The 19,407-nt window shown below is 47.3% G+C and overlaps 2 protein-coding genes across 4 annotated transcripts in view; one reads left to right on the top strand and one right to left on the bottom strand.

The window, feature by feature from the left end:
* The window catches only part of CAPZB (capping actin protein of muscle Z-line subunit beta), a 66,372-nt gene extending 47,671 nt beyond the window's left edge, over positions 1-18,701 (top strand). For 2 of the 3 annotated variants that reach the window (XM_085080080.1, XM_085080083.1), the window contains exons 5-10: positions 6,042-6,183; positions 6,689-6,805; positions 13,527-13,592; positions 14,666-14,742; positions 15,866-15,978; positions 17,839-18,701. In XM_085080080.1, the coding sequence (XP_084936206.1) occupies positions 6,042-6,183; positions 6,689-6,805; positions 13,527-13,592; positions 14,666-14,742; positions 15,866-15,968 (505 nt within the window). In that variant the 3' untranslated portion in view covers positions 15,969-15,978; positions 17,839-18,701. The remainder of the gene's footprint in view (positions 1-6,041; positions 6,184-6,688; positions 6,806-13,526; positions 13,593-14,665; positions 14,743-15,865; positions 15,979-17,838) is intronic. The other variant, XM_085080081.1, reaches the window with a different exon arrangement.
* The window catches only part of HTR6 (5-hydroxytryptamine receptor 6), a 119,197-nt gene extending 100,122 nt beyond the window's left edge, over positions 1-19,075 (bottom strand). Inside the window, exon 1 of the mRNA XM_085080076.1 lies at positions 19,060-19,075. The gene's annotated coding sequence lies outside the window, so the exon portion shown is untranslated. The remainder of the gene's footprint in view (positions 1-19,059) is intronic.
* Positions 19,076-19,407: the final 332 nt, after the last annotated feature.

The raw sequence follows: 19,407 nt of genomic DNA, 5'->3' as shown, positions 1-19,407 counted from the left end.
GATGTCACGGGAAATCTGCAGCCTGCAAAGATTTTGGCAAACTTAAACCATGACACAGAAGATTTCTGCTGTCTTTTGCCCTCCTGTCCATGTTTGGATTTCAGTTGGCAGAGTCTGGAATGTGGCAGACTGGGGGTGGCTGAAGCAGTGTCTGTACTGCCCAACGATGGCCACGGGTGAAGGGTTTGGAAGCAGTCGGAGCTTCCTGGTGCTAATGAGCCAGAGCCTCGTTTGGACCCGTTCCAGAGTGACCCCTTGTCCTGCTCATTAGGTGGCTGATGGAACTCTTTCCAGGTGACTTCTCCAGAGGGATTTGGCTGTTAGTTTCCATCTGCCAAGAGCAGTCAGATGGGAAGGAAAATGTGAGCCGTACACAGTTTTTGTTACATAATGAAAGGTGCTAGAAAGCGCAAATTGGGAGGTTCTGGGAGACTTTTAGCCTTCGGGATCCCATTGTTTGGGTAGTTTTCCTTCCTTGCAGAGTTCCTGCACTTCACAGCTCTGCTGAGTAGTTTGAGTCATCCCACCATGGTCCAGATGTGTGCTTTTAAGTACCACTGGCATTGAAGTTACACATACCTAACTGGATTGGTATGTTTGCTCCAGGGATTTTTGCACCTGTGTATGCTGGAAAGAATTCCTGTAAAATACCTGTACAGAGCCCCCAAGCATAATTGGGGCTGAGTTCATCAGGTGGGGTGCAAAACTCCTGGGCTGTGCACAGACATTTTACCTTCTTCTTTTTAAGTCTCTGGGTGAGATTGTGGAAGTGTTCCACAGTTGTGCTCCAGGGACCAGGGAAGGAGGAGAGAGTTGTAAATCATCTGTGCTCACAGCAGTGGGAAAAGTGTCACATCCTGGCTCATTCCTGGTACCAGCCTGTCCTTTCATTAAAGATCAGGGTCCTGAGCCTCATCAAAAGCTCAAAAGGTGGATGGAGGCAGCAGAATTATCTAGGGACAGCTGATCTGAAGAATTTGTTCCTCCTCCAGCTTGAGGTGTGAGATTGCAGGGGATTTGTTGAACACCTGAGCAATGCTTTATGTTTGGTGGAAGGTGGGTTGCTCAAATTTGCCACTTCCTTCATATTTCTGTTGCGATTCCTGTGCTGGTTTGAGGTGACAGAGGGGAAGGACTCAATGGGAGTTGTGCCAAATCATTGCCACTGCAGTGTTCTGTTCCATAAGAGTTGGAATGTCTGCTTCCTCACCTCAGCATTTGGGAAATGTTTTGGGTTGCTGTGAGACACCAGCTGCTCACGCTGTGACTTCAGTCATTGTCACTCTTGTAAAAACATGTGTAGCTGAATGCTCAATGTTTTCCTTTGGGGTAGGATTTTTAAATGCCAGTTTGCGGAAGTCTGTTGATCTAAATGGCTGGAGACATTTCCCTTTCTATGCTGAACTTCTGTAGCTGGAAGAAATAACTATGTGACCTTTAGGGAATAAAAGAAAATACATTTTTCTGCTTTAAACGAGCCAGTTTGAAACTCTGTGCAAGCCTTTGGAAGGTTTTCAGGGCCAGGCTGAGGTTCCAGGTGTTGGTACTTTGGCATCAGGGGGTTGTGAGAGCCATAAGCCACAGACTTTTTGTCTCTGGCTCTCAGCTCCATACTGGAAAATACACAAATGTTTTTATGGATGAGTGATTTGTTTCTGAAGTGTAATTGAAAGTCAGAGCTTGCTTTTATTGCTGTGTGGTGGAAAGTCATTTTCCCCGTGCAGGGTCCAGCATCCGTTGGTGAGGCTCCGCAGGAGCAGAACATTATCAGGAGAGCCACGGGGCCTTTTCTGAGCTGTCCTTCAGTGCTAAAACAAAGTGATTAATCTACCCTCCCTTCTGAGGTCTGTGCTGGAAGCTGGGGGATTTCCTCCCCTATCACATCCCTCTTGAAGTTAGAGCTTTGTTCTGGCCACAGCCTCTATTTCATGGATACAGCTCCGACTCCTTAGACAAGTTTCCATCCTGTGTCTCCACCCGCTTCAACTTCAAACACTTCATAAAGCTTTGGATCACTCTTAGCTTAAATATTTTCTTTTATTCTTGCATTTGTAAAGTAGGTCAGTCCTAAGTGCGACATTTTTTGTATAAAACAGTTTTTTCCAGGAGTTCTGTGGTTGATGAGTAACGGACATAAAAATTCAGTGTTTGATCATGACATTAGAACTATAATTGATTTTGAGTGAACTGCTGTTCTGAATTCTGTAAAGAGAATGAATGATTACTTTGGGCATTATGCCTTTTAGTCACCTTCCTGGGCAGCCGTATAAAAAGTTGTTTTCCCAGAGATGGAACACTGGCTATATTCGGAGAGGACAGGGATGTCACTTGGTCTAAACAATCTTTTAAGGTCCTTCCAACTGAACCCAACTATGATATCATTTAGCAGTGTTTTGGTTGTTAATAAAAGGGATATGACAACCATAAAAAAATGGTTTTTCATTCTTTTTTAACAAACTCTTGTCTGTAGGTAAAGCCTGATTGATCTTGATTGAAACATCCTGGATTGATCTTGTCCTTAGGCAGAGAGCAGTGATTGCTTTGCTTTGAACTGGTGTCCTTTGAGAATGATTTATCCCTTGGGGATGTTCTGAGGTACCACAATATGAATTACTCCTATTTGAGGCCTTCTGAACATTCTAAAAGCATGTGCTGGTTGTTTGGGTGCTTTGGGAGAGGGCAGCTCTAGCCAGGTGGGGGTTGGTCTCTTCTCGCAGGTGACAAGAGGAAACAGCCTCAGGTTGTGCCATGGAAGGTTTAAGTGTGGTATTAGGAAAAGAATTTCAGGGAAAGGGTTGTAAAGGGTTGGAACAGGCTGTCCAGGGCAGTGGTGGAGTCACCACCCCTGGAAGTGTTCAAAAAACGTGTGGGTGTGGCACTTGGGGACATGGGTTAGTGCTGAACGTGGTGGTGCTGGACTGGTGGTTGGACTTGCTGGGCTTAAAGGGCTTTCCCAGCCTCAAGGATTCTGTGATTCCAGCTTCCAGAGAAGACAGGTTGTGTTTTCCAGTGGCAGTTGTTAGGGAGGATCAGGCACAGGGACATCCAGAACAGGCCACCAAGAGAAGAGATGTTCAGCCCAGGAGCTTTAGTGCTCTGCTGCAGCTGCTGTGTGTGACTTTGGGTTTGTGCTCTGCCTTGCCCATCCATTGTTTTAACACAGAAGGTCCCACTTATGCCTTCCTGGAACCTTTTCCAGGCTGGTACCTCTCCTGCTTGGATTTTAGTATGTGCTGCTTTTCAGTCCATGGTGAAGGGGTTTCTTGGAGAAAGCCCAGCCTTCCTGCTGCAAATCCAAGTCCACAAATGTCGATTTAAATTCCTTCCAATCTGTCATCCCATTTTCTATTATGGACCAATTAGCCTGTGGCACCTCTTTATTTTTCTTAAAAAAAAAAAAAGCCAACAGCAGGTTTCAAGGAATGTTCCCCTCTCCGACTACAACTTTTCCTGGGTTCAGAAATCCCACTTTAGTGCTGTGTGAGGGAAGGTGAAATCCAGTGTAGTGATCAGTGCTGTGTATTTTCTCCCCACGAAGGAGGAGGGGATTTTGGAGTGGTTCTGTAGTGCTGAAGCACAGAGGAGCCTTTGGATAATGTATATCCTGGCGTGCCTTGGATTCAGTCGCTGGCATTGTTGTTCCAGTCTCCAGATCCTGGGTCTGGCCATGGCAAGGCAGCTTTATTGAAATAGCATGTTGGTATTTAAAACAATATTAATACTATATTTGATTCATTAAATCTCCAAAGGCAGTTAAAGCGTTTCCATGTGTGCGCTGTTGGTTCTGGCGGGAGGCTCTTCACATGGTTTTATGTGGTTTCAGACAACATTTTAGCACATTCTTAAAATACCCACAAAAGCCTTTATGTAAAAGCTCATAAAGGTGAACCACATAAAAATTATTTTTTTCCTGTTTCATGTCATTAGGATCAAAGTACAGTAGGTAAGAATAAATTTCCCAAAACCTTGTTTTGGTCCCTCTCTTAATTAATGTTTCATGCTTGTAGCAAGGTTGTAAAGTGGGTAATGGGGAAACTGTCTGTGCACACTGCAATGTTCTCAGTGCCTGCCAGTTTATTTTGAGTGAATTCACTGATTCTGTATGTGAAAAAGAATATATTATATATGTATATTTTTCAGCAATCTCACTCTGAGAAGGGACAGTAACTCCTACTCTCTGGCCTTTGACTCCCACTGCCAAAGGAAGGGTCACTTAGGCTGCAACTGAGGTTCACTGCAGGACTGGAATTCCCATTAACTGCATTAACCAAAATCCATTTGTGAATTCCCCAGGGGATATAAAAAGGGTGTTTGTTGGTTTGTTAGGTTGAAGTTGCCTGCTGGAAGCCTGGCTTTAGCTGGCTATGAAGGGCTTTGCTTCTCAGTGCTGTGTTCTCAGTGCTTGACAAGTGCCCCAGGACAGTGGGTCCTGAGCTGCCCGGGCTGAGGAGTGGCAGAGGCACTCAGAAAGAAAAGGCTGTGGTGAGTTAATAGGCAGGTGTTTACCCCTCCTGAGGTCACCATTGGTTTGGGTACAGGCTTGCATGTCTGCAGTTAAAGGGAATTGGGGCTCTTTGGTGGCTCTGCCCTATTGAAACAACATACTGGTCTGGACTGGTCTGGGAGTGCAGAGAATGTGCTGGAAGTATTACTGGCATTTGCTTCCCACCATCTTTTCTCCTGACTATGGGCAAGGGTGGGTTAGTGTGCTTTAGTCCACAATGCTTCGAGTGAATATGTGAAGTCCAAACTGCACAGTAAATTGACTTGTAAGCACCATTCACAGCTGGTAGGCCTGTGGGTAGAAGGGAGGGGAGCACAGTGGTTCAATAATTTTTTCGTGTTGGCCACGAAGGATACTTTCCTCTCTTGCAGAAGAGGAGGAGCATGTGGTCACTGCCAGGTGTGTGTGACAGTCAGAGGCAGAGTACAGCCCAGGCTAGTCTGCCTGACCCCCTGAGCTGCTGGGAACTGTCAGTCCTGGCAGCTCCTCGTGTCTCAAAAAATGAGATTTTGCCCTCCTGCAGGCAGTGAAAAGTCTGACTACCAGCATTTCGTGTTGTTGATGAAGTTGCCTCTCCTACTTTCACATGAGCCTTTTGTGCGATGGTCACCCCTGAGACCCAAGAGTTGTGTGCCATGACAGAGGATTTGTTCCCTTTTCCTTCATCCTCCTGATGGCTGCTTGGGAACGTGAGAATGGAAGGGGTAAAATGCTTTGTGTTGCAATTACACTTTCCTAGAAGACAAAATTACTCTTTGTGTATCTTTCTTCTAACAGTCTTGAATTGTTCACCATTATTTTATAAAGTGCATTTTCCATCTGCACTGGTGCCATCCAGAGGGAGTGGGGCTCTACAGATCCCATTGCTTTGGTGGTTTTCTGAGTGTACTTTTAGCAACAGACACGTGAGATTGGGGCAGTCTGGATTATTTTCTCATTTCCATATCTGAAACTGGAATAATAAAACCCCAGGAGCATCCCTACATTTCTGAGATCCTTGGTTTCGGTTCAGCTGCCTTTGCAGTAAATCAGTGTCAGCTTCACACAAACTTTTGAGGCTTAAAAAGTTACTTACTTGCTCTCTTTTGTCTTAATTAGTGAACTTTGCTGTAAAGAACTTCCAGACTTTGCCAATAGCAAGGGAAAAGAGGGGGGGAAAAAAGACCAAATTGTAAAATAAAACCTTGCTCTCAGCCCACTTTGTAGCTCGTGCTTTTACCAGCTGTTGTAGGTAATTGGAATCAGAGGAACTGTTTGCTCAAGTCCTGTAGAAATCTGTAAATAGCTCTGGTTCTCACCAGACCTTTATTCTCCTTTGGAGAAATGTGCAGTTCTGTAATTAAGGTCTCTGCATTATGAAGTGATTTGAGCTGCTGTGTTTCTGGGTGTGTAACTGTGAGAGTGTGCTGTCTTGAAAGGAAGAAATAATCTCTATTAAGACACAGAAATTCTGCTTATTTAAGATTACTGTTATCTATATCTGACTTTGGCTTGGGTCCTGCTTGCTTTTAACTTGCCTTTGGATTGCATCCTGCAGGTATTTTGAAGGTGGAGTCTCCTCTGTCTACCTCTGGGATCTGGATCATGGCTTTGCCGGGGTGATCCTCATTAAGAAAGCTGGAGATGGATCAAAGAAGATTAAGGGATGCTGGGATTCCATCCACGTGGTGGAGGTTCAGGTACAGCCTCTGGGGCAGCTGATACACCCAAGTGAAAACAAAACCCAGTTAATTCCAGACAATTAAGGAGCACAGGTGTTCCACTGAACAATGCAATATTGTGTCAGGGCTGTAAACGTCTTTCCCCTGTTAATTTTTGAAAATGCCCCGAAGCAATTTGGATAGAGATAAGTCAGGGCTGTAATCAAAAAGAATCCCAGAAGAATTGGAAGTATGTTACTTGCTGTGCATGTGATCCTGAGATTTTTTTTTTTTTAACATAAAGGGCTACAGATAAATATCACTAATTAGGTAATAAAAACAAGGTAATAGGAGGGTAAATTGCTCTAACTAGATTTGGCTTGGAAACTTAGAGGAATGTGCACACTTGGAATCGTCTTTAAGAGGCTGTGCTGTGTGAGTGGGGTTAGACTTACCTGTGGGGTCTGCCAGGCCAGCCCCGTTTAGCTCTAGGAGGGGTTTTAACCTTCTGTCTCTCTCCCTCTTTGTTCCCTTGCCCTTGCAGGAGAAGTCCAGTGGCCGCACTGCCCATTACAAGCTGACCTCCACAGTGATGCTGTGGCTGCAGACCAACAAAACTGGCTCTGGTACCATGAACCTGGGGGGAAGCCTGACCAGACAGGTATGGCTGTGTTCTGCAGGGTGCTGGCAGCCCTTCCCTCCCTCCACACCCAACAGTCCCAGTCAGGAACAAAAAGTTGATTTTGTGAGGTGTTGTATAAACATCTCTTCTCCTGCTGTTCTGCAGCCCAGTGAAATGGTAAATGCAGTGTGTAATTACCAGAAAGGCCCTTGAACTGTGCTTGACACAGCAGAGCTTGCAATTAAAAGTATAAAACATTCAGCAGGAGTTTAGACTTGCTTGTAAGTCTCAGTTTGTCTTTTGGTATTCCTGAATTTTTGTACTTCGTTGCATGTTGCAGATATTTTTATCTGTAAGATTTGCCCATTTTCTTACTAGAAGATTCCAACAGGATTGTAAAAATACAGGATGACCTCTTTTCTTATGTCTCTCTTCTAAAAGCAAGCTAAACCACTGTGAACAAACCTGTGTTTTGCACCGACTGTAGGGTTTTTTAAAGATACCAATTATAGAGTTGCTTCCTACAGTACCAGGACAGTACCAGGATTCTAAAAAAATCTCCTAGCAAAGAAAAAAAGATAAGCCTGTTCTAAACATTTGGGTGTTTTGTGGCAGCATTAATTACTTTGACTTCCTCGTGAGAGCTGGTTTTCAGCAGGGAAGGTGCCAGACTGGCTGATCTCAGTGCTGCTGCTGAGGCCCTGACAGGCAGGATGTGCTGAACTGGACCTCCTGGGATGAGGGTGCTTCTGCCCCACCACCTGCCAGAGGCTGCTGTCTCCCTGCTGATGAATTGGGCTTGCTTTGGGCTGGGGAAGTCAGTGACTCGAGCAGAGTAATAAACTCTGCAGGACAGGAGGCACATTGTAAGGTCATGAGTGACTGGAGAGATTGGCAGCAGCTGAAACTCCTTTATGAGCCTTCCCAGGGCAGGCTGGGCCTTTCCATACAAAGCACAATGCAGACTCTGTTAAAAACCTCATGGTTTTGTACAGGTTTGAACCAGGTGAAGGCAAGAAGGGTCTGCAATTGCAAAGAGGGACTGAAACTGGGTTAGTCTTGCACAGCTTGCCCCAGACATGGGTGATTTTTCTTTCCGCATTGTTGGCGTTGAAGAAGCTGATGGAAAAGCAACTGAAGGAGAAAGGCATCTGGAGACAGTTTTGGGCCTTTTTTTGACTCTTTCTGCAGTAATTACACCCGAGTTATGGTGACCCGGACAAATATTTAATCCCAGGGCTTGCTAATCGTGTAAATCAGAGCTGTGAAGTGCAGGCCAGGGGTTTGACTCTGGCTGTGGCCTCTGGAGCACGAGCAGTGCCAAGGAAAACAAGGGCCTGTGCACAATGGGTGTCCTCAGTACACCTTGGCCTGGGCTGCTGGGCTTGTTTGGTTTGACTTTCCCTGCAAAGCTGCACTGGGGAGATTCATGCTGCTGTCATCATTTTAGCAGCAGAACATTGGATTCAGCTGTGGTGCATTACAGCCAGGGCTTGGTTCCAGTGTCAGGAAGGTGCAGTAGTGCTGAGCTGAGGATGCTCAGCTCCTGCACAAACCTGGGAACTGGGGGCACACTGCAGCCTGGGGCTGGGGTTTGCTGGCTGTGGATGGGACAGAACCCTGCAGATTTACCTGCAGCTGCACCAAACTCCTGAGTGCAAGGCTTGGACTTTGCTTTAAATCCAGTTTGCCACATCACCCAAGGACTGCAAGTTTTATTTCTCTGTTTTTGATCAACCCTTTATACAGCCTGCAGCAAACTGAGCCGCCAAAAGTTGGTTTTACTTACCTCTTGAATGGCACATTACAGTTTCACCTTGACAATATCAGTAATATTTTGAAATAACCTTGTCTGTGGTAATTTTACATGGTTTTGGTCAACTGAGCATTTAAGCTACTTGACCACCTTTGATCCTAAAATGAGAATAGCAGATGTCCTTGTGTTTGAGAGGAAGCTTTTGAAGTGTTTGCAAGCTTGGTCATATCCTGGCTCACAAACTGATGGCAGAGGAACCACTCAGTGCTTGCGAAGGGAAGTCTGGTGAGAGCCATTACTCTGAAACCAGTTTGGCCTCAGAGCTGCAAATGGGGTATTTTTTGAGTGCTGATGGAGTGATTAACTTGGTGACCAGGAGCAGGCCAGAGGAGCAGCTCAGGGAATGCCACGTGGTGGAGCTGAGCTTGGAGCTGCAGTAAGGGTCTAGAAATAGCTGTTCTCTGCTGTCACTTCCTAGAGGTGAGAGATTGTTGCCCTGAACCTAGCACAAATGGGGTTTTGTTGCCTTTGTCAAGACTTTTTGGAAAAACTCTGCCTTTCTTGAATATCCCCAGACTCATTACTGTAAGGCTCCCACTTGGGCTGTTCCTAACTGTTGCACTGCATGTTTGAGAATGACTTTTTTTCTTGCTCTCCAAGACACTCTGTTGCTGTGGCTGCCCTTGGATCCCTGGCAGTGTCCAAGGCCAGGCTGGACAGGGCTTGGAGCAACCTGGGACAGTGGAAGGTGTCCCTGCCATGGCAGGGGTGGAATTGGATGAGCTTTGAGGTTCCTTCCAACCCACACCATTCCAGCATTCTGGGATACTCTTGGAGTGTTCCCACAGCATAGGCCATGTGGTGGTACCTCCCTGCTAGATGCTACTCAGAGGTCACATCCCTGGCCTGTGTGTATTTTATTTCATGCACTGGGAGTTGACATCTCTCTCCCAGTGCCTTGCACTACTTTTCCTTGGTTTTCCCAGTGCAGTTTTTCATCTGCTCCAATATGAGCTGTCTGTAAGAGGAGACAAATATTTTACATTTATAAGTGGACAGAATAAGGAAAGAAGGAGACATAGAGCATTCAGCCTGTTTTGGGAAATTGAAAACTCCCCTGGGTAGCTTTAATTGGCTTTTCCTGGTGGTTTGGGAATTTCCGACTTTTGCTTTATCAGTTCAGTTGTGGAATTTCAGATTCTGTCCTGATCCAGTAGGGAAATGTATGTACAAACACACAACAGGAGTGTGCAACACAAACCTGTGTGTTGGCATATATATTCCTTTTCAGAATTTATCTGTATGCCTAATTGGTTTATATCTGTGCATGTATTAACTTACCCTGAATGAGATCAATTCTTAGCCAGCTCCAGCCACACAGCATTTGCAATTGTGGCCTGTAAACCCAGGGACAGGTAAAACTGAAGTGACATCTTCACACTTGACTTCATTAGGTTGTGGCTGCAGCAGTCCCTCTGTATGGCAGAGACTCTCCTGTGCCCAGTGGGGGTTTGGCTGTAATTTTTAGGAATTAATGTTGTTCTACATAAATACTGCCAGAGAGGACGCAGGGAGCAAGACTTGCAGGGAAATGAAACGTGCCAGCAGCTTTTCAATTACCTTGCATGTTCTCTGGGGGCTGCAGGTACCTCCCACCCCTCCTGATTGAAGCCAGATGTTTGGCAGATGATTTTCCCTGGCAGATTTCGGGGTCCTGTCCCCTCTGTGTACATTGGAATCACTTGTGTCGTTCGCCACGGCTCCAGGCGGCTCTGGCTGCATTTTGAGGTTTCATTAGGCTGCACTTTTGTTGAAGGTACGAGCAGCTGTGTGATCCTGTTTCACTTTATGCAGAGGAGATGGAAAGGCTTTCCATTTCCTGGCACACAGTCAGCACTGCACTTTGCTGGATGGGTTTCTGCAGCCCCCTCCTCCCAAGCAGCACGAGCAGGTGCCTTCCTGAGATGTCCTGGTGCACAAAGGAGCTGTGTGTGTGCTTCCTGAGCCAGGATGAGCCCTGAGGAAGCGAGTTTGCTGAGAAAGAAGTTGGCTCTAAGCCTTTGGTTTATTTACATTTGGAGATGTGGGAAGGGGAGTATGTAAAGTCACAGGGAAGCGAGGCCTGAGATTTGGGATTAGGGCAGCTCAGTTGATTTTTGAGCTTGGGACACTCTATAGTGAGGGCAGGAGGTTTTGCAGAGCTGGAGGAAGGCTGGGCTGTGCAAACAGAGCAATTCCTGCGTGCAGCAGGAGCTGCCATGGGATCAGCTGCTGCTCAGTGGAACCCCAGCAGAGCCATTCTGCCATGCATCATCCCTGGGAAATCCCTGTGCTCGGCAATTAGGAGTCTCATCCATTTCCATCAAGGGCTCCATCTCACTGACTTCCAGGTGTTGTAACTTTGTTTTTCCACCAGTGGGATCTTCCTGTGATCCTTGAGCTCCCCCTGTGCAGTTGCCCACTGTCCTGGAGTCCCTTTGATGGTGATCAGCTGAGCAGTGTGTTAAAGCAGAGGACAGCAGGGATGTGCTGACAGGGATTGTCTGGGGAACTATTTCTGCCTCACTTTGCTATCCTGTGGGTGGTGAGGCCCTGGCACAGAGTGCCCAGAGAAGCTGCAGCTGCCTCTGGATCCCTAGCAGTGTCCAAGGCCAGGTTGGACAGGGCTTGGAGCAATGTGGGACAGTGGAAGGTGTCCCTGCCCATGGCAGGGGTGGAATAGGGTGGGTTTTAAGGTCCTGTACAGATTTCACAGAGATTCAGTTCTGTAACAGTTTAGAAAAAAGGAGTAGAGGAGTTGAGCAGGTCTGGAAGGTGGCAGGTAAAGGTCGTGTAGCATCCCCAGGTTTTCCATGGTTTTGGCTGGACAGTTTGGCAAAGGAAATGGGATGTGTTTGGTTACAGTGGTGAGAGTAAATCTCTGGGAGGGGATGGGGTCAGTTCCCAGCTGATTCCTATAACTCTGCAAGCCCTGCAGAGATCACAACCTCTATTTAGCTGGTTATAGTTTAAATAAGTGCTGGAGAGGCAGGCCAAATTTTGCCTTACTGGTATCCAGATAATTCCACATATTTTCCACGTGGAGCCTTCAGCCTGCCCACTGCCTGTGGCTTTGGGAGCCCTTGGCACACGTTGGTGTTTGTGTTTCATTAAAGGGATTTTCACTTTGCTCCGTGGCCAGAGCAGCTGTGCGTGTTGTTGGCTTTTCAGAACAAAATGGAGGATGAGTTTCCTTCTACCTTTCCTGGTATTCTCAGACACTTTCATGATGAAACAAGTGTTTATCCAGCTTAAATACCTCTCTTGGTGTTATTCCTCCAAATAATGTTTACAGAAAGCGCAGACAGCTGCTTTATTCCGTGCAGGAAACCTCCAAAGTGCCCAGGCAGCCATGGAGATATCCCAGAGGAGTGTTTCCCTGTGAGTCAGAGCTGGAGCAGATGGCTGGGGGAGCCAGGCAGGGGAGCCAAGCCCTGCATGTCCAGGGGAGAGCTGGGACTGGGCTGGGCCTGGGCCAGGACTGGTTCTGTGGTGAGACTGGGCTCACCCTGGGCTTTGGCTGAGCCCAGCAGGGCAGCTGGGCAGTGACAGTGGCAAGATGAGCTGCTCCTTAACATCAGCTTACAGAGGGAATTTCCCCTCAGAGCAAATCAACCCCTTGATTTGAGCAGCAAAAATGCTGCTGCTTGAGCCTGTGCAGTGCCAGCCACCGGAAGGAACCTTTAAAAACCCCAACAACTCAACAAAACCCAACTGTTTGTAGGACACGGCTGATCCTGACTCTGCACTCCTTTAAACAGCCTCTCATAACATCTGGCCTTCCAGAGCACATAAAAATGTTTTCCTTCTGGCAGTAGATTTTATGGAGATGTAATAATATACATTTTTTTTTAAAAAAAAAAATCTATTTTCAGATCCTGCTTCTTAACCATGGAGCTGGGCCTGTCCAGGTGTGGAGGAGGCACAGCAGGGAGCCTGTGGCAGTGACTGCCCCACTGACAGCTCCCAGATGCCCCAGATTTGGGCAATTTGCTGATAGATCCCAAACTCCCCAGAATGTGTGTGTTTGTGCAGTTCAGGTTCACATTGTCCCTCCACTGCAGCTAGGTCCCTTCCCCAGGCAGTGTGTCTCCATTCCATGTGAACAGACTAAAGGCAAAATTAAACGTCCTGCTGCTCTTTCTCCCCCTCTCCCAGGTTATCTTTTGCCTTCGGGGGTCCAACTAAATTACACGCTTCCCCAAGCCTGTTACAGACTTGGCTTATTAGAAGAAACCTGTAGCAGGCCCAGATTTTTAAACTTTGCCCTGAGGGGGGGATAGGAACAGATGGATAAGAGAATTCAGTGGGATTAGTCAAACCCTTTGAAGACTGTTCTTCCCACTGCATTTGTCTCTCCCAGTTTTGTTTTCGTGCTGTCTCAGCAAATCTTGCTGAGGTTCCTGGGCCTGATGTTCATAGTTCATCAGCTTGGCTGTGCCTTGGCCACAGTTTTCACCTCAAGAACTGGGGAAGGTGGACTTTCCCTTAGCACAGACTATGGAAGGCCATGGGATGGACATTCCATAAGGCAAAGTCAGATAAAATCAAGCATTGCAGCTGCAATTCCAGCTCCTGTTTTTTGATGTTTGGGATGGAAGATCTCCCCTGGTTCAGGGACCTGTGTCTTCTTCAGGTCCTGCACTGAGAGCATTGGTGTCACTACACTTGAGTTGTTCAGCTCTGAATTTCTCCTGCCAAAGACACTTGGCTGTCCCTTGGTGGGGAGGGAGTGGCTGTTGTGGGGTTATTTGGGACTGAAGCAGCGGTTATGTGGATTCCTGGGTTTCATTCCACCACATCTTTGTTGCCAGTGTGTGCCTGTGTCAGGTGCTGGGAGTGTCTCAGCATGGTGCTGCTGTGTTTGCACCCTGGAGCAGTTGGTTTGACCCCTTCTCCCACCCCTCCTGCCTGCCTTGCTCTCAGATGCCCTGAGATGGATGGATCTGTGTCTTTCCTTTGCAGATGGAGAAGGATGAGACTGTGAGTGACTCCTCTCCACACATAGCCAACATTGGCCGCTTGGTAGAGGTGAGTGGAGGTTCTCTTCCCAAAATCTGGTTCCATACCTCAGAATTTTCTTGCTTTTTTCTTTACAAACAGCATATTCATTCCCATTGTTGCTCACTGGGTGATGGCTCAGTGCCCCTCCTTCCTTCCATCACTTCCAGCTGTTGGTGGATACAATCTCACCCCTCTGCCCTTTGTCTCCTGCTCAGCACTGCTGTGACCTTCCAGGAAAATGGCTGTTCCTTGCCTGAGCACTAATTGACAACTTCCTACCTCATATTGCTTTTGCAGCCACTTTTGGGGAGAGTTATTTCAAGTCTGGTTGCTACACACTGCTGTCCCTTGGACTGAAAGCTCAGTGTGTATCAAGTGCTTATGAGATACCCTGGGATTGGGTTTAGAGTTGGATTTTGTGGCAGCTCTCAGTGCTGGAAGCTCAGCACGAGGAGTGGGGCTGCTTGGAAAGTGCAGCACCACTCTGCTGTTTCACTGCACCATCCTGAGTGAAGGTGTTCCAGATTTCCTTGATTCTTATAGCCAAGAAACGAGGAAATTCTCAACTATGGTGCATTTTTAGGGGAACTGGGAAATTACAGGCAGTTACTTCTTTTTTGATCTCTTTTTTAAGGTTTTTGCTTGAGTGAAAGCAATGTAGTGAAAAAAAGCTGCTTCATTACAATATCTCTCAGAACTCTGTCCTGCAGCTTTCAAGAAAAAGTCAAAAATTCAAAATAACCTCTAAGCACAGAACAGGGGACTGTTGGTTATCCCGAATGACTAGCCTGGAGTCTGTCCAGTGCCAGGGAGCTGCACAGGAAGGTCAGGGTGAGAGGCATTTTCCTTTCCTGCAGAATGTGGAAAGCTGGAGAGAAGCTGCCCTCTCGTGGTGCAGAGAGATTCTTGAGCCTGGAGCGATGGACTGGGAGGAGAGAGCAGAACAAAGCCTTGATAGGAGCAGAGAGTTTGGGTGCCAGTGGGTTTGGTGGGAATCTGAGTGCTGGGAATGCTCTGGGTACACAGGGACACTGGTGCTGCAGCATCCCTGTAAACAGCTGATGGCACTGAAGAGCTGCTCTCTTACTCTTTTTTCCTAGGACATGGAAAACAAAATCAGAAGTACACTGAATGAGATTTATTTTGGAAAAACAAAGGACATCGTTAATGGGCTGAGGTAAGGGAAGTGCAGTGGCTGTGGGACCCTTCACATCCCTGTGGTGCCACCCCAGCCTCGAGCCGGTTTTGTTTCCCCTCCCTGTGCTTTGGGACAATATTTGTCGTGTGGAGTTCAGGGAACTCTTCTATTACAGAATCTGAAGTAATGTTTTAATCCCTTGTTCTCTCACCAGGAGGAAAACAGCCCAACTAACAGTTGTATTTTCAGATTATGTTTAATCAGCTTTATTCTTCACAGTCCTGCAAGCTGTACTTAAATTCTGACTTCTCTTTCTGCTATTCTTAAAAACAGTCCCAGAATTAAGTCATGACGTGATTGGTTTGTGGTATTTAGACTTTGTTTTAAATTCTGTCTTTCTCTCAACACCAGGGGTCAAAACTCAGCATATGAGAACAGATTAAATTCCCTGTGCCTTTCTGTAGGGAAACTGTGCTGTACTTTTCAATCTCTGCTCATTCCTGAACAGGAATTGGATGTGGAAATCCCAAGCTGGTAATTCTCATCCTCATAGAGAAAAGTACAGGACTGTGATGCCAAATTGCTTCATTGTAAAGTGCAGAGAGACCTCCCAGTGCAGTGTGATAATGTAGAATGAGCAAAGGGCACAAATATCTGCTCTGCTCTTCTCTCACACACTGAGACGTGGAAAAAGAGAGAAAAATGGTGTTGATTAAATATTTGTGCTGCTTGTGGGCAGAGGGAGTGGCAGAACCTGGGAGAGAGGTTCTGCATTCTGCTGCTCTGGGTTCTGCTCCAAGCCCAGCTCAGAACAGCCTCAGTTTCCCCTTTTTCCCTTTTTTCCCTCAGTGCTGAGCAGGGTTTAGTTAGGAAGCATTTTTTAACATCAGAGGAAACGTGAAATAGTCTTTCTCTTGTGAACGTTGCCTTGAGCTGTTGTGGGTGAATCTCTCTGCTGTGTCTCCCCATCCCTCAGTCTGAGTCTTGGTCCTGTGCAGCTCGTGATGGAAACACCTGGAGCTCCTCCAGCCTTTCCCTGCTCCTTCTCACCTGTGTGTGTCCTTTCTCCATGGAGGTTCCCAGAACCCCAGCTCTGTGTTACCAACTTCTCCTGACTGTTCTTTTCCCTGTTTGCTCCCTGGTTTCCCGCTGCTCTCTGTAGATCTATTGATGCTATTCCCGACAACCAAAAGTATAAGCAGTTGCAGAGGGAACTTTCTCAAGTGTTGACCCAGCGCCAGATCTACATCCAGCCTGATAACTAAACCAATCCAGGTACCCTCGCTGCCTGTGAGGTGTGAGCCAGCACTAAACCAGGACTCACCAGCCCAGCCCTGCATGGTAACCGGGAACAACTAACCCCTAATCCCGCAGTGGAGCAGCGGCACAGCCGCTTCACCCACGGGTTCTTCCTTAATGCAGCCAACTAAACGCTGTGGTTCTTGTTTGAAATGTTCATTCCTCCCATGTGAAACCTCACGCTGGGAATTGTGGCAGGATTTACCGCTTGCACTCTGGCTTGGGAGCAGGAAAGGAGCACGTGGGCCTGTGCCTGGAGTGGTGTTGGATTGGGCTGATCTGATCTGAGGCCCTAGGACTCTGTCCCTTGGGCACCAGCAGTTTGTTACACCTGTGGTACACCACTTCCACGAAGAAATTCCCTGTAATCCTAGTGTACTCCCTGTAGAATGAAATCTTTTTGGAAAAAAGACCTGGTACTTCCCATGACTTCAGAGTAAACGTGTGCTCACCCACACGCCCGTTCCCATAAGCCTGGTGGATTTTGAATTTCCTTGGAGCTTGAAACCCAGTCCAGCTCAAGCTCACTCAAACGTTCCCAGCCTCCACTTGCTTGTGCTCTGCACAGCCTCCAAAGGGATTTGTTGCTGTGCTCTCATTTGCTCTGGAGCTCTGAGTGTCAGGGGTGCACAGCAGTGACTAACCCAGAGCCAGCTTAACCTTCCACTCTGGTCCCTAACGAGTTACGGGTGTTGTTTCAAACACGTTCAGCTGACGAAGGGGGAAACTCACTATTTGTTGATAGTGGCCAAGAACCACTTCTTCAGCCAGTGACAAATGCAAATATAAAATGTGTATGTTCTTATTAAAGCAGCAGAAGTCTCCAGAGACAAGAGAATGGAAATACTGTTACAAAAATGGTAGAATAACCACCACAAAGAGCAGCCTTGTTTATAGGAGACAGCATCCAGGGAAAATAAGGTCCCTCTGAATCACAGAATCCCAGACTGGTTTGGGTTGGAAGAGACCTTAAAGCTCATCCAATTCCAGCCCCCTGCCATGGGCAGGGAAACTTTGCACTGGATCAGGTCCTGAAAAGGCTGTGAAATGTGGTTTTGGTGAGGAGAAATCCTACCCAACTGGATCTTACCACTTCTCTGTGGTAGCCGCTCTGGAAAAATCTGGATCTTGATAGAACCCATTCTAGCAATTTATTTAAGAGGGGCCTTTTTAAAAGTGGAAATTTCTAACAGTCCCATTGAAATCGGAGGTTCCTGCTCAGGCATCTCCCAGGGCACCGATCAAGGTGATTCCTGAAAGGTGGAGCTTTTCCTCTGTACTTTCAGAGAAGGGAAGGCCTGCAATAACCTTGTGACAGTATCTCTGTTCTTCTTCAGCTGCTTCGATCACTCATTCCTTAGGTAAGGTACAAAAAAAGGCCAATTTGAGACCAGAACCTCTGGCTGCTTTTCCCTCTGGTGCAAACACCGGTGGGAAGTTCTGAGGTGACCCTGGGTGAATGGTCTGCAGAAGGGTCAGAGCTCCCCAGCCCGGCCCTTCTGCTGGGTGAGGCTGGATTTTCTGTGGACTTTGGGAGAGCAGGAGCGCTAACCCCTTGGCTGGTGGGATGCTGGGCTTTTCCGATCTGTAACGCCAAACGTTGGGAATCTCCCTGGGGCAGCTGGGGCTGAGCGGAGCTGCCGGGGAAGCCTTTGGTGCCATCCGTGCCAGAGTGAGTTTTGCTTTGTGTTCTCACTGAGTGTTCACGTCACCTTCTGCTTCCCGGGGTCCAGCAGGCAGAGCTGAGCCTGGCCTGAGGCTGCTCCTTCCTCCTGACTCCCAGGACTGTTCCCACCCCTGCGCCGCCTCTGACCCACCTTTCCTTCTTCCCCGCAGGTCTGTGCAGACTTTTGCAGACAAATCAAAACAAGAAGCTCTTAAAAACGACCTGGTGGAGGCTTTGAAGAGAAAGCAGCAAAGTTAAAGTCCTGTCCGTGCTAACCAGCCATGCCATGCACTCGTTAGATTCCTTTCGTAGAGAATCATCCCCCCCTGCCCTTTTCTGTTGGTCACGTCACGATTTGCATCCAATACTCTCCATGCAGCGCCATCCTCTCCCCATGAATAAAGCTGTACAAACTTTTTCAGTCTCTGAGGCCTACTTTGCACCACATTTTACTATCGAGACCTTAGGCTATGTTTCTGTAGAAGTCCATGTATTATTTTTTCTTCCCCCTGCCCTTTCCCACCCTCCCCCATTTATATGCATCACCATAGATCATTGTTTGTCTTTTCCTCCCTCACCCCCTCCTGCCTTTTGTTACATTGGTGTAAAAAATGTAAAACAAAAATTTATTAAATACTGTGGTGTGTGAAAGAGGAAGAACTGGAAAAACGAAAAAAAAAAGAAAAATAATCTATTCCACGTATGTTTGGGGGCTGGGCACAGGGGCTGGCTGGAGGGAGGGAGGGAAGAGAGGGTGTTCCTTGGGGTTGTACGATACTGAGTAACCCAGATGTGCAGGAGATGGTGATTTGGAGACCTGCTGAAAGTTCTGCTCTTCTATAGCCTGGTTCCAAGGCGCTTTTCTGTCAATTTTTATGGAATGCAAAAGGGGTTTTTGTTTTGATTTTTTGTTTTTTTTGTAAAGCTTAAATTGAATCTACATCTGATACTTGAGCCTCCATACTAAAAAATGGAAAAAAAAAAAGAAAAAAAAAGACTAAAACAATAAAAATAAAAAAATCCCAGGAAGGAGTGTGTGTGTGGTTATGTCCTCCTTGTTTCTCTTGCCTTTCTTGCAGCGTTACTTGGGGTTTGTTTTTTGTCTCCCATCCAGAAATGTTTGTCTGGAAGGGGCTGTGATGTCCCAGTGCTCTTTGGACCTGCATTACTCGTGGTCCTCCTGCCCCTGCAGGGTGCTGGGATTGATGCTCCAGGCATCCAGCAAACCTGGGACAGGTGCATGTAGGGAACAAGGGTCAGTCCAGCCTTGCTGGCTGTGTTAATAGTCAGGGGGCACCTGTGTGTGCAGCCCTGGGCAGAGGGGCTGTGCTGGCCTGGATGGTTCCACCAATCCCTGCTGCCCCAGAAGCTCCTCCCCTGCTCCCTGTCACCTGGGACCTCCCCCAGTGTCCCTTCCTGGTGGGCAGAGGCACCTGGCGCAGCTTTGGGGTCCCTGCCTGTTCCAGGCTTTGGTTGTACCAAACCCAATCCGGGTGTAACTGGGGAAGCACATAAAGATCTGAGCTCTTCCTGCCTGTGGCTCTGGGAATTGCCCTCTGGGTGACCCTCTGTGAGTGGGGACTGTTGGCATTCACCTTAATTAATTACTGTGCTCTAATTTAGCTTTTCTGATGTGAGCTGTGTCCCACCCAGGGTCCTGCATGTGGCCAGAGGAAGATAATGAGCTCCTGTGGGCCACAGGCTGGACAAGGACAGGTGCCCCATGGTCCTCCAGGGAA

Source organism: Lichenostomus cassidix, chromosome 21 (assembly GCF_008360975.1).
Source record: "Lichenostomus cassidix isolate B80296 chromosome 21, HeHo_3.0, whole genome shotgun sequence".
NCBI classification, from domain to species: domain Eukaryota; kingdom Metazoa; phylum Chordata; class Aves; order Passeriformes; family Meliphagidae; genus Lichenostomus; species Lichenostomus cassidix.
The sequence above is the reverse complement of the archived record's forward strand: the minus strand, read 5'-3'. Positions and strand labels throughout refer to the sequence as shown.